At 50.0% G+C, this 15,163-nt stretch overlaps 1 protein-coding gene across 1 annotated transcript; it reads left to right on the forward strand.

Moving 5' to 3' along the window:
• Positions 1 to 10,045: 10,045 nt before the first annotated feature.
• Positions 10,046 to 14,275, forward strand: LOC135812998 (uncharacterized). The gene has a single exon (XM_065326216.1). It carries the CDS (start codon positions 10,046 to 10,048, stop codon positions 14,273 to 14,275), a length of 4,230 nt encoding a protein of 1,409 aa, XP_065182288.1.
• The last annotated feature ends 888 nt before the right edge of the window (positions 14,276 to 15,163 follow it).

The following is a 15,163-nucleotide window of genomic DNA, read 5'->3' on the forward strand; positions in this document are numbered from 1 at the left end:
GTCACGTGTGAGAAAACTGACCGAAAGTGGGTTACGTGTTGGCAAAAATGAGAAAAAGTGAGTCACGTGTTGGTAAAACTGTGCCGAAATGAGTCATGTGCACCGTATTATGTGTAAAATCTCCCAATTCCCAGCCAACACACCGATATTTTGCTCCATTTTGCCAGCAAATTCCCTTTCAAAATTCTTCGATATTTTGCTAGAAGAATTGCTAGCAAATTCGGGTCTGCCCTAATCCGCGGACTGCATGCACTGAACACAATGTCTGCCGTGCACGTGCACAGCACACGGCTACCACGCGTTGGTAGATCTAATACCGAGCACCTTACGTAGAGACTTACGTAGCCTAAGTGAAATATCGAGCACCTTACGTAGAAACTTACGTAGCATAGCGATGTCGTTTTTTCTGCCATGTGAACACAATAATAGAAAAGCTGACAGGATCGCTTTTCTAAATCACGGGAAATTGAGTCCAGCTCCACTTCTAGGTTGGGTGACACGCAGGGGCGTAGCACCCGCTACGACTGGTACGACCATGGCCGTACCACTTTTCGAAAAGTGTGGTCCGTCCGGAACGTGCCAAACCGTAATAAAAAATCAGGATCCATCAATGCATATATGCGCATCAGACTTTGACCTTTTTCTAGACTCGTACTCGTAGATCGGCCATGCATCTGTGCATGTCCTTGCACGTCTCTTCTGACCGTGAAATAATTCTATGACTTTATAAACTGTGCAAGAAGTTCCCAGAACGCATGATTTTGTGTCTTTTTTACAAAATTTTCCCGGGGTACGTCCCCCGGACCCCCTCCAAAATGGCCTTCGCCCGCGCCGACCTTCTGTGGTACCACTTCCAAAACCCCTCCTACGCCCCTGACACGTGATGGGCATCACTTCCTGCATGCTGGCTGTGCATGTGACTCAAGAGCTCTGGCTGGCAAGCAGTTTTAGACTGCAGGTGCAATACAAGATTTTTCTGTGATGTGCTATGCATTGTGCATTGCATTTCTCGAGAGACACTTCACGCTATGTGAAAAAAAGAATTTCGCTCGATGTGGTATTGTGCATCGTGCAGTGCAACTTTCCCACAAAACTGGACTCAAAGCACCTTATAGCTGTGGTTTACAGCAAAGATTTTCCTATTTGCGACTCCTGGTTTAATGGGTGCAGTAGTGTGCATGTGCCTGGTGATATTGTTGCAATGGATCATAGTGAGGGCGTAGCAGTACTTGTGCACTGATAGTTGGTAATGGCATGAGTACATAACCAAGAGTGGGCAACTCGATGATCCCTCTGCCCACGGCAGAAAGTTTCATCACCTCGGTTTTTGTGGGCCATTGGGCTCACTAACACCATCATGCGTAGCCAGAGATCAAAACGTGTACATCACAGCTACGGTAGTTGAAGCAGAACAATGAACTGTGGATCCATGCCTGCTGAACCTGATGAAACACTCTATCTACATGGCACATGTAGAAATATATGCGCGCTTGCTCATAATCATTGGATTTCGAAGCCGATCGTACCTTATGTTAGTAGTTGCACATTCTTAGCACTTATGTAGTTTGATAATAACGTTTAGATTATCAATGCTGGTGGAAACGTTATGCTGGTTGCATATTTTGTACCCGGTGTGCCATGACCAGGCATGCTAATTCATCGGATATTAGCAAGTTTGATTGCCTGCTGAGTGTTGGTTCTTAGCTTCACTGTACTACAAATACGATATGCTTAGTTTTCCTAAATTGCTTCTTTATAACATTCAGTTTGTTTTGCTGCAATCTTTTCATGTGTTTTGCAGGATTGTAGCCAAGGGTAAATACCAGTATCATGAGCGAAGGTCTCTGAGAACCCATGCCTGAAAGCTGGTCATGTTGGTCCAACAATGACTTTCATTGCCTGTATCCGCCACCTTCATACTGGAATGAACTGGAACATGTGGAATTCTCATGTGGAAGGACGGAACAGATTGTGTGTCTGTCTTTGTGGATCACCGAAGGCTGAACAGTACAGTTGGAAGAATATTGGATCTCACGAAGTGACTGAATCTGAAGCGGCTGACATGCATCTGCACAGCACTTTCTTTCTGAGATTTGCTTCAAGGCAGGTTATTGTGTACAATTTTGTCCACAGTATTCCTATATTTGCCAAACGTATTTCTCTGATAGTATTGTGACTACACACGCGCAGTGATCTCTCCGTCATCGGTCTTTCGCAATGATGTGGCTCACTGATGACAGCATGCATAGCCATAGATCAAATGAGCAGCTACGGTAGTTGAAGCAGAAAAATGGATCAATGCATCCTGAACCTGGTGTACTGCCTATATGCACTCTCAGTAGTATTTGTAACGTGTTAACTATGAAGTATCAACATTGCTTCTCTTCTATGTGGGTGGTGTGAGTGATGTCAGATGGTCTGTACTGCCATGGCCGATGTTGTTCACGGGAAGATGTTGGGTTGGGCCATTGTGCCCTCTTGCAATATGCTGTTGCAGCCTGAAGGCAATGAAAAAGTTCGAATGCTGATCTGCTTTCAAGCGTAGAATGTCACAGTATGTGCATTACATATTTGCATAATTATGTTTTGTCCTGGAGTGTGAATGTGCGGCAAGGGCATGCACATGTAAAAATATCGCACTGCAAACACCCTAAAGCCCGATTCACAATACAACTTTCTGCGACGCGACACGCGGTTTGCGACAGTTGCGACAAGAAACTGCCTGTCGTGAGCTGTCGCACAGAAGTTGAAGAAAGTTCAACTTTTGCGACATGCGACATGCGACATACACAAATGGAGTACAGTTTCGACCCTGGGTGCACGTGCATAGTACTCCTTGTGCATGAGGATGTCGCAAACATGAAGAATATTGTGAACCGTGTGTCGCTGTCGCAGCTCGTCGCATGTGTCGCATGTCGCGTCGCAGAAAGTTGTATTGTGAATCGGCCTTTAAGGCCGATTCACAATACAACTTTCTGCGACGCGACATGCGACTTGCGACAATATTCTTCCTGTTTGCGACATCCTCATGCAGAAGTAGTACTATGCACGTGCACCCAGGGTCGAAACTGTACTCCATTTATGTATGTCGCGTGTCGCATGTCGCAAAAGTTGAACTTTCTTCAACTTGCGTCGCAGAAAGTTGTATTGTGAATCGGGCTTTAAGCGGGATTCACAGAAGCTTTTTTGCGATGCGACGCGATCTGCGATGGATGCGTGCGATGCGAACTCGCGAAATACCATTCACAGAAGAAGTCAGCTTTGCAACAAAGTCTTGCTGATTTGGGTACGTCACCATGATATTCGCGCGGTTTGATACAGCTTGTACAAAGTTATAGGCAACTCTTGAACCTTTGTACAACTTTGCTGTAGAAAAGGTCAAAATCGTACGCCAAATCGCTTGTCGCATCGCATCGCAAAAGTTGAGCCAAGCTCAACTTCTGCGATGGCCTGCGATGGCCCTGTTGCGGCAGTTGCGTGTGGTGCGACATGGCTGCGATTTGGGGTTTTCCCGGTTTCGCGTCTGTCGCATCGCGTGTCGCATCGCAAAAAAAGCTTCTGTGAATCCCGCTTTAAGGCCGATTCACAATACAACTTTCTGCGACGCGACATGCGACTTGCGACGCATGCGACGAGCTGCGACAGCGACACACGGTTCACAATATTCTTCATGTTTGCGACATCCTCATGCACAAGAAGTACTATGCACGTGCACTGCACGTACACTGCACGTGCACCCAGGGTCGAAACTGTACTCCATTTGTGTATGTCGCGTGTCGCATGCATGTCGCAAAAGTTGAACTTTCTTCAACTTCTGCGACAGGTGCATTGCGACAGCTTGCGACAGCTCGCGACAGGCAGTTTCTTGTCGCAACTGTCGCAAATCGCGTGTCGCGTCGCAGAAAGTTGTATTGTGAATCGGCCTTTAGAGTTCACGTGGTATGTGATAAGTACACTTTTGGAAAGTGCGTGCACAGTCGAATCATGTAATGTTAAAACAGCCTTCGTGCTCCTCCCTGAATGGCTGCACAAGTAGAAATCTCCGTCTTCCTTTGCTTCTTTTTGCTTGAGCTGGCATGGTGGTCGTAGAGTTGGAAATTGTCAGGTATGATAACAATAGTTGTTTGGTCTGGAGACAAGAATGCATTTTGGATATTTGTCCCAGGACTGCATGGCTTCCCAAACTGCATGTTGAATGCCATAGATGATTATTGTTCGGTTCAAGAAAGGACTCGTGGGTCTGTCTGGCTGTTGTGAGCTCTCGCTAATCCATTTCCATAGCACTTGCTCTGGATTCACTCGCTGGAATATTCTCCAGTATAGAACAAGAAGTTTAGAAAACCTACTGGTGATATTAGTATGTTATACTTAGTTTCTCCGCACTGTACTGCAGCTTTTGTTATCACACACATGTGGGTTATATATTTTATCTACAATCCAGCATGATGTTCTTCGAAGAACGCCCCCGACCTAGGCCCTCGGAACGACGTTCTTGGGTGTGCAAAATCACTTATAGTTCTAAATCTTAGAATTTAGCGCAGGATTTTAAGGATCACGGTTCCAAATGCATGTCATCGCACTCCACCTTTGGGATTAATTCAACATGTCATTGCATTCAGCCTTTGGGATTAATTAAGAGCTGCATCCATGCCAAAGCTTGTCATGAAAGAAGAGCAGACTTAAATAGGCATCTTGTACGCATGATTTCTAACATGTAACATCCCTGCCGAAGAGCGTTCTTCCATACTACAGTAGAGTCGAGCGTCCAAGAACGTTGTGTCCAAGAGGTTAGCCTGGGGTGTTCTTATTTTTCAGCCATCCGGCTGCGCTCTTGTAGCATGTTCTTAGAAACAGTAATGTTAGGATCATAATCGTGTATCCCGAAAGCTGCCGGAAAACCAACACCGCCATTCTCAACTTTAGGCGGTGGCGTTCTTAGCATTTCAGGCTGGACATTCTTGGGCAACATGTTCTTCGGCGCCTGATTCTACTGTAACTGTTAGTACTGTACATGAAATACAGCTACTACAACTGTAGTAATAATTATAGTATTATAGAATGCCGATTATCCGAATGATTGATTGTCCGAACTGCTCAAGCTGCATGGCAGCAGGCTGTCATCAACATGCATCCCATGATAATTTCGAGGAGCTGGAGTGTGTGCCGAAAAGAATGAGAAATGAAAGTATGCATGAGGAAATGAGTATGTTTTAGATGAGTGTTTTCCCAGGCCCTTATCCGAACATACATGCACTCGATCGCCATAACCCCTTGGAGGTGACTCCATGCAAAGAGGAGTGCAGACCATCAGAGCTCTTAATATACTTTAAAGCAAAGCAAACACGACACACACAGCACACAGCTTCAGAACCTGAGAGAGTATGATATGGGTATGTCACAAGTACTCCCAGGTCCCGAAGCTTTCGTCTCAGCAAAGGATCATAATCGACGACTTGTAATGAACTACATTTTGGCGGTATTATACCGTACTTGTTTACATTCAATTTAGGAATGAGTTTAAAGCATGAGAACTATCCACAGCAGACATTCTCACTGTTCGGAGTTGCCAAAAAAGTGGTGCATGTACAAATCAGGGATGGGTACAATACCAGCATCTGAGGTGAGTCTATCAGGAAAGTGAATGTCGTCCACTCTATAAAATGGGGTCCCTCAAGAAAGATGGGATTTTGCAGCCATGGACGTTTCCAGCCAGGTGACTGTATATACAGTGATCTAAGTTATGCAAAGCTTGACATGAATGATTGACTGGACACGTCGAAGAGAAGGAAGAGAGAAGCAGACCAACCTTACACCAGCTGAGTGTAGTGGCCCAAAACAACAAACTAATTCTGTGTGGCCTTAGAGGAGCTGGGCAAGACGTGTACAGTGAATTCAACAATACAGTAAACGTGGGAGAAGAAGTGACAAGACTGAGTATGATACACGAGGCTGTGTCAGCACAGTGCACATACTAGTGCAACTGTTGGTGTAGTTACAGTTAGCCCACACAAGCAGGTCACTCGATTGTAGATACACAGAGTGCATTCTACATCATACAAAACATGTTGAGCTAGGCAGCAGTGGCTGGCATTTACCGACATGCACCAATGCCAATGCGCGGCTTGAGCAAATAATTATTACAAGCCTCGGAACACCCATACCGAGACTGCTGTAGATCGGGAATGGCTCCGGAGGCGGTAGTGGCAGCAGGGACATGGCGAGGATCAGGCGTTGGCTCACAGCGCCTATGTAATGTTGGTCTCTTACTTTATTCCAAACAACAACTAACTCGAAGCTCCGGAAAGCTCCGCAATAATGATGCCAACAGAATGTCATGGTGTACGTGCATGAGTACAGAGTCGGTGCGTACCGACTGTCAGCACAGGTGTGGAAAGCGGCCTATGTAAATGGATAGGAGTACAAACGGCACTGTGTATATATTATGCGTGTGACAGTCCATGATTATATGTATGTGTGAACACAACACCCCCCCCCCCCCCCCCAATACACTCACGTTTATAAGTTTTCACTGTGTGCTTTTGCCCCCCCCCCCACATTTAGTAGTCTTGACTTTAAAAGTCCCCCCCCCCCCTTCTTCATAAGTCTTGACAGTGTATTTTTGCCCCTCCCCCCCCCCCCCCCCCCTCCACGCCACCCCCACCCCCCCAAAAAAGTACAGTCAAGATTCAGAAACGAAGTGTGGGGGGGGGGGGGCAAAGTACACAGTGAAGACTCCAAAACCTGGGTGGGTGGTGGGGGGGGGGGGGGCAACAATGCGCAATTAAGTCTCCTAAATGTTTGGGGGGGGGGGGGTGGGGCAGAAGTAAATGTACACCGTGAAGACTAAACGTGGGAGAGGGCAAATGTACACAGTCAAGACCTCTACATGATTGTGCGTGCGTGGGTGGGGGCGGGAAGGCGGGGGACGGGGGTCTTACAAGCAGTCAAGTGTCCTAAATGTTGGGGGGGGGCAGAAGTACACAGTGAAGACTAAAACGTGGGGGGGGGGGCAGAAGTACACCGTGAAGACTAAAACGTGGGGGGGGGCAGAAGTACACCGTGAAGACTAAAATGTGGGGGGGGGGGGGCAGAAGTACACCGTGAAGAATAAAACGTGGGGGGGGGGGGGCAGAAGTACACCGTGAAGACTAAACGTGGGGGGGGGGCAGAAGTACACCGTGAAGACTAAAACGTGGGGGGGGGGGCAGAAGTACACCGTGAAGACTAAAACGTGGGGGGGGGGGCAGAAGTACACCATGAAGACTAAAACGTGGGGGGGGGCAGAAGTACACCGTGAGGACTAAAACGTGGGGGGGGGGGCAGAAGTACACCGTGAAGACTAAAACGTGGGGGGGGGGCAGAAGTACACCGTGAAGACTAAAACGCGGGGGGGGGGGGGCAGAAGTACACCGTGAAGACTAAAACGTGGGGGGGGGGGGCAGAAGTACACCGTGAAGACTAAAACGTGGGGGGGGGGGCAGAAGTACACCGTGAAGACTAAAACGTGGGGGGGGGGGCAGAAGAACACCGTGAAGACTAAAACGTGGGGGGGGGCAGAAGTACACCGTGAAGACTAAAACGTGGGGGGGGGGGGCAGAAGTACACCGTGAAGACTAAAACGGGGGGGGGGGGGGCAGAAGTACACCGTGAAGACTAAAACGTGGGGGGGGGGGGCAGAAGTACACCGTGAAGACTAAAACGTGGGGGGGGGGGGGCAGAAGTACACCGTGAAGACTAAAACGTGGGGGGGGGGCAGAAGTACACCGTGAAGACTAAAGTTGGGGGGAGGGGGCAGAAGTACACCGTGAAGACTAAAACGTGGGGGGGGGGCAGAGGTACACCGTGAAGACTAAAACGTGGGGGGGGGCAAAATGTACACAATCAAGATCTCTACATGATTGTGTGTGCGTGTGTGTGGGGGGGGGGGGGGGGGCAAAGAGAATATGCACATCGAGCACTCTCTATAAAAAAATTGTTCTCAAATACATGTACATGTACAGTGATTTTTGGCAGCGCATCGAAAAATTGTCCTTTTTATGTACGGAAAGACTAGGCTTTTCAGCCTGCGCTTGCAAAACCATATCAACGGTGTTTTGATCAGTGAGTCGTAAAGTACTACTTGGTCCGACCAGTTAAAATTGGCGCTTATCTTCTCACTTGGTGTTTTTGGTGTTCTACCTGTGCCATACGGCATGGAACCACCGATTTACCATCCGAACATAACCACTGGCCATTGCATCCGACGACATGGCAGCACAAACCATCACAGAAGTTGCGATCGGTTCGTTTGAGTCTTTTCGACGGAGCTGCCGCCGACGAACACTTCCGTCAGCGCAAGAAAACACTGCAACCTCCGCTCGAGTCCGTAAAATAGGTCAGGATGTCGCATTTTTAGAGCGATGGAGAATACAGTTTCTGTCTACTTCCAGCTGTCTGATGGCAAGGATTGTTTATCCCGGGGAGGTATAGAAAAGCTGAAAAAGCGCTTCGCCAGCTTGAATTTCAGTGCTTGCACAGTATAGCGCCTAGTGAAGGGCTATCACCAGCAAATCGCTGACGAAGAAACTGCAGCTCATGTCGATATCTCCAGTAAGTGAGAAAAATCCGGCGGACACACTTTGAAGCTCACAGAGGACAGGGCAAAGGAGCTAATCAAAGAAAACACCAAGTCCTGAGAGAAACATTCGTGCAAAGGACTTTCAGGAAACTAGCCGAAAAGCCTGGTGCACGGCGTTGTAGGTGCAGTACGCACAGGTGCTACATCAAGCGGAAGCTATCACTGCGCTGTACTGCGCTGTATGTAGATCTTCAAGCACCAGCGGCTCGCGTGGGTACGGGCCGCGGGTGTTGATCAGCAAGTACGACAAGCGCAAGAGGCGATTTGAAGAGAGGACACTGATATGGCGTTGCCTTTTTGTCTCAAACAAAGACGCATTATTGCAACGAACGGGGATAACACTTACAGTTGTTGTGTAATCGTAGGTGACATTTACGTTTTGTTGTTCTTTCATATTATTAGTATTTATTATCAGAGTCTAATCAATTCGTTCGTCGTTGTCAACGTGTACACGAGGTACTGCTTGCCTTGAGTCAACAACACGGAATTCACGAGTTACGATTGTGCTTACTACGACGTTGCATGTTGTTTGTACATTTACAATCACGTACATGCAGCTTGGCAAGTTGTGTCACGATGCAATGCACACCAATTTATTTCACTACACGTATTTCTCGTAACACATCAATTCTTACTTCGTAGGTGTTTAGGTCCGGTCTTGCGTGACAGAGGTAGTTACTCTTAGTTAGCTTTCTCCATGATTGATTCTAAGAAACACGGACATTGATTCTAGCTTCGAACTGTTTCTTCTTTGTCTGCCTGTGCATTTTGTTCTCAAACAAATCCTTCGTTCAATGTGTTTATATTTTCGCGCTCTGCAGATTTGTTTGCCTCGCGCTCAGCTTTGTTTCCTTTTCTTTGTCAACTGCATTATTATGACGTATGACTTGTGTACGCACTTATCACGTGACCGTTTGACTGCATGCGCTATGCACGCTCTAGGCTAGTGCATTTGAGCGATCGTAGCGATCCGCTTTCCTTGCCGTTTCGTCTTCTCCGCTTCTTTACTCAGTCGAGTCCGTGTCGCTGCACTAGTTTGTTTTGCAGTTTATCCACGTCGCAGTCGTTCATGGTCGCCATCTTTACATTTGATTTTGATGCGCAGCTGCATGCTGATGCAGCTGCCTTTTTCATTCTTTCGATGATCTTCTTTCCAATGTTTATACTGAATCTACTGTATGTATTCTCTCACCCAAGTTTGCAACGGTTGTCGGTTGTAGCATGCCAAGGGTTGGATGCAGGGGTGGTTAATTAAGCTTGTAGTAGTAGAAACAATTCAGTAACAAGTGGTACCGAAACCCGATCGAACAGAGCCTCAGGACCGGTCGAGTGCTCATGTAGAACTGCAGGAGGCAGTCGAGTGAATTTGAGTATTTGTAGTGTTTGTGGTGTTGGTTTGAGCTACACCAGTGCAGTGCCAGTGTAACCATGGCATCCATCAAAATGGATGGTTACTTGAGAGCGTTCAAAGGAAAAGGCGAAGACTTCCAGTTGTTTTGGAGGAAGTTTTTGGTTCTGTGCCGATTACAGAAACTGTCGACGGAAACCGACCGCATGGCATCGTTGCCATTGTTTTTGGATGGTGATGCCTTCCACCTGTTTGAGCAGTTGTCTGATACTGACAAGGCCAGTGAATCAGCAGTAAAGAAGGCCCTGGAGTCTGCTTACACCATGACCCCGGCGGATGCGTTCCGCCAATTTAATGCGCGAACGCTCCGGGACGATGAGCCCGTGGATACCTACGTCACCGACCTGAAGCGCTTATTGGCGCTGTCCGGCCACACATGTGCCGACGACAAGGATATGGTGTTGCTCGAGCAATTGTTGGATGGCCTGTCCTTGGACTATGGACGGCAGGTGCGCATGGCGAGCACGGAGTCGGACCTGACTGTCACTAAGTGCGTCGCCAAAGTCCGTGCTCTGCGATCTACGGACGACTCCTGCCGCAAGCGTGCCAGTGTATCGGGAGCTGTTGCCGCTGCTGCTCCGGAACTTCGCCAGTCCAGTGTGTTGTGCTTCAACTGCAATGAGGTGGGGCACGTCCAGCGCAACTGTCCACATCGCCGGTACCAGAAGGGCGGACGGCAGCAGAGGGGCATTGAGAAGCCACGCCCTCCGCCCAAGGAGCAGCGACCGCTTATGTGCTTCTTTTGCGATCAAGAGGGCCACATGAAGAGGGACTGTCGGTTGCGCCGCAAGTTCCTCGCCTCTTTGGCACAGTCCTCGGCAGCAGCTGCAGAGCCAGTGCAGTCTGACAGGTGCCTGTGCATGGCGAATTTGGCACGGCCGGGATTGCCGAAGGTCTTTGTTGATGTGTCCTGTGACACTGCATCGGGAGTCCGTGTGCGGTCCGTCATAGACACTGGTTCTACCCGGACGTTGGTGACGTCAGCACTTGTCGACCAGCTCGGGACTCCTGTGACGGCCCACACGGGCCAACCAGTGGTGGCGCTGGATGGCCAACCCTTGCGTATCCTGGGCAGTGCGCTGTTGAAGTTCGTCCGGGAAGATGATTGTGTCAGTATCCCCGCTGTCGCCATGGAGGTTCTCGTCGTTCCAAGTCTGTCTGTGGTCGGCACTGATGTTCTGCTCGGGTCTGACACTATTGCGCAGTGTGGGGGTCTGCACCTGCGCTACGATGACGATGGCAGCTTGTGCTGCGTGACGCTCGGCCAGCATGCCGACGTGACAGCTAGTGTGGCCGACGTTCCACTGCGGCATGTCAGCTGTCAGACCGACGGGGACGACATCATCCTGACGTCCGACGATGGGTCAGTACGTTGGGACGCCACGCAGCGTTGCTGGACCCTCAACTGGCAATGGCGAGATGGCAAGCCACCGCATGCACCAGTCGGCCACGGCATCGGCGAGTATTCCCGCTCCAAACTGACAGACGAAGAAGAGCGCAAGTTTGGTGCAGAGATCCAGGGCTGGATCGATGCTGGGTGGATGGTGCCTCACGACGAGGCTGTTCATGGTGCTCCGGAATGCGTCTTGCCGTTGTTGGCAGTCAGCCAGCCGCACAAGGCCAGCACACCTGTCCGTCCGTGTCTGGACTACCGGCTACTGAACGAACGACTGATCTCAAGTCCTGGTCTAGACGCCCCAGCATGTGCCGAGACGCTGCGGTCGTGGCGCGTCAAGGGCCCTGATGGTTATGTCCTGGTTGATCTGAAGAAGGCATACCTTCAAGTTCGTGTTCACCCTGATCTGCTGCGCTACCAGGTCGTGGTATGGCGAGGTCGCTCTTACGTCATGACGCGGATGGGATTCGGCCTGAACATTGCGCCGAAATTCATGGACATCATTGTGCGCTGGGTGACTCGAGAGTTTGATGACGTCGACAACTATATTGACGACGTTCGTGTACCTGTTGCCCTGACAGAGACGGTGACTGCGCGCCTGGCTAGCTATGGGCTGGAGACCAAGCCGGCGGAACCAATGCCTACCTCTCGTGTTCTCGGCTTGCAGTTGTCAACGCCGCCCGATGGCCGTACTGAGTGGCGCCGCCGTGACGGAGTCAAGACAGCGTTTGATGAGCCACTCACCAAGCGCAAGGTGTTTCAGTGGTGTGGGCGTCTCACCAGCCATTACCCCGTCGTTGGTTGGCTGCGGCCCGCGTGCAGTATGGCGAAGCGCTTGGCATGCCTAGAGAGCTGCGGCTGGGACGACACGGTGTCACCTGAGTTGCTGCAGATATGTGTTGACCTGCAGCAAAGGCTCCACAATCATGATCCGGTGCGTGGTGTATGGCATGCGGATCTGAGCAGTTCTGCTACTGTGTGGTGCGATGCTTCGGATCTTGCCCTCGGTGCGTTGTTGGAGATCGGGGGTGACGTGGTTGAAGATGGCACGTGGATGCGCCAAGTCAGCGATCGTCGCCACATCAACGTGGCTGAGTTGGACGCGGCCATCAAGGGCGTCAAGCTTGCAGTGTCATGGAATGTGCGGGATTTGCTGGTCAAAACCGACTCCAAGACAGTCGCTGCCTGGTTGGACCAAGTGTTCACCAATGCCCAGCGAGTGCGGACTAAGGGATTGAATGATGTTCTCATTCAACGGGGTCTCCAGGTCCTTGCTGATCTACTCGATGTAACTGGTTTACGTGCACGAATCGAGTGGGTGCCCAGTGCAGAGAACCGTGCCGACGTTCTCACCCGTGTTCCGGACCTGTGGAATCAGCGTGCCAAGTCGTTGTTGCAGCGTGCTGAGCAGCCGCCTGATGTTCCTGAGCCGCCGCCTGCTGCTGATCCGGATGAGTGTGTCGCCGCTGCGCCAAGTGTCCACCTGCCGTGCGCACTTCGTTTGACCGACATTACCGCAGCTCAGGCCGATGACGCTACGCTACAGTCCGTCATCCGTGGCCTTCAACATGATCAGCCACTACCCAGTGAGTACCGTAATGTTCGTACGCAGTTGTTGCTTGATGATGGTGTATTGTATCGGTCTGTCAAATCGCCTGTTGATGGCATTGTGATAGTTCCTGTTGTGCCTGCTGCGTTAGTCTCTGCTGTGGTTTCTAATGCTCATGAAGTGTCTGGTCATGGCTCTTGGGAGAAGATGTACTATATGTTGCGTCAGTGCTGCTTCTTTCCTGGTCTTGCGTCTGTGTGTCAGAGTTTTGTGTCTCAGTGTTTGCAATGCAGTGCTGCTAACCCTCGTCGTGGTCCGTCTGTTGCAGCTTCGCGTCATGCTATTTCTGGTCGCCCATGGGGTGAGGTGGTGTTAGATGTTCTAGAGCTTGGCTCAAGTAATGGTTCCCCCTTTCATTGTGTCTTGGTGTGTGTTGACACTTTCACCAAGTGGGTTGAAATTGCTCCGCTACAGCGCCATGATGCTGCTTCTGTTGCTGCTGCTTTTGTGCGGATGTGTCAGGTCTGGGGTGCACCAGATAGTGTTCGTACGGATAATGGTACGGAATTTTGCAATGCCATTGTGTCTTCCCTGTTTTCGGTTATGGGTGTTACTGTTCGTACTGGTGCTGTGCGTCACCCGCAATCACAAGGGTCTGCGGAGCGCATGAATCGCACTGTGCTCGGGCTGATGCGCAAGGTTTTAGATTCGTCCACTGGTGATTGGCTGTTGGACCTTGATATGCTCTTGTACTGCTACCGTAATCGCCCCCATAGTGCAACTGGTCTGTCGCCCATGCAAGCTATGGTTGGTTGGCAGCCACCTCATCTGTTAATTGCATCCGAGCCATTGCTGTACTCGGCGAGTCATTGGGTGGATACCCTGTCTGCTCGTTCAGCACGCATTCGAGCTTTGGTGGATGATGCTTTGTCCCGAACAGACTTTATCGAGCCCGTCCAACCGTGCCCTTACCAGGTTGGTGATTGTGTCCTGTTGTTGCGTCCTGACCGTCACCAGAAACGTCAGTCTGCTTTCGAGGACGGTTGGGTTGTACAGTCTGTTGTTTCACCCTCCACTGTTAGTATTTCGAAGCCTGGTCGTCGAGACAAGACTGTCAATGTCGCCCTGTTGAAGTCTGTTCCCGTTCGTGAGCCTGCTGTTCTTAATGTTCCAGCTCCTGTTGTTGCTGAGTTGCCCGAGGAGGAAGAATCGCTAGTCAGTCTAGATTGGCCTATTCCTGTCGTTCAGCATGGTTATGGGTTGCAACATGCGGGCAGTCTGACCCAGCTTCTGATGGGAAGGTGACAGGCACGCACTGCCTTTGAGCGTGATTCGAGACGAGGAGAAGTGGAATAAGCTATGAAACGACCCGTGCAGCGGCTGTCCGGATCGTACGTTTTGAGGTCTTCCTCCAGCAACGATAGTGGCGAGGAGGATGTGTAACTTCAGGGCTCACCACGACCATACAAAGCGTCAATAACGGTCATTTGGATTTGACCAATCAGCGCACGGCAAAACGGGCTGTTTCTTGCAATTGTGGGGTGTTTTCTGAGTGGAGCTTGGCTGTATTCGTTGGTTTTAGACATTAGGCCATTGTGGATTCGTGTTCAGAAGGTGTGTCTTTGGAGGGTTACCGTCTCGAATTTTTCGATTTGGCCTTCGTTTGGCTGAGATCGGATGGTGAAGTCACTCAAACGCGAAGGCGTGCGAACAAGTGAATGAAGAGAAAATTAAAAATCGGGGACGGTAAACCGATAGAGAATTCCAAGACCTTGAAAATGAGCTATCGATGGTGAGAATCAGCCAAGGAGAACCGCTGTTCTACTTTTTTGAAGACATCAAGGTCGGCCGTGCGTCGCCGCGCGCACTAACAAAAACTGGCAGCCGTGCGCATATCTGCAAGTGCAACAAGAAAGGACGGAGGAGACAGCAAGCGTTCCAAGTGTAGAGTTTACCTTCGTGTTGACTCAAGCTAAGGACTCATGCCAGTCAGGGATCATGCCAGTCACCTCTCATCATGGTCATAACTAAGGGATTCATTTTGTGGCCAGGAAACTCCCCACTCGCAGCGTGAAAGCTGCGAGGCCAAACAGAAAAGAGTGTGCCGAGTCGCGATCAGGAAACGCTGAGTTCTACTGACAACATTGGTTAGCTAGGCGCGGCAAATTCTTGTAGATGCCAGGACTCAAGTTC

This window comes from Sycon ciliatum, chromosome 3 (assembly GCF_964019385.1).
Source record: "Sycon ciliatum chromosome 3, ocSycCili1.1, whole genome shotgun sequence".
NCBI classification, from domain to species: domain Eukaryota; kingdom Metazoa; phylum Porifera; class Calcarea; order Leucosolenida; family Sycettidae; genus Sycon; species Sycon ciliatum.

Bases quoted from the DNA above. Each gene is read 5' to 3' on its own strand.
- LOC135812998 (XM_065326216.1), top strand. From the start codon at position 10,046: ATGGCATCCATCAAAATGGATGGTTACTTGAGAGCGTTCAAAGGAAAA.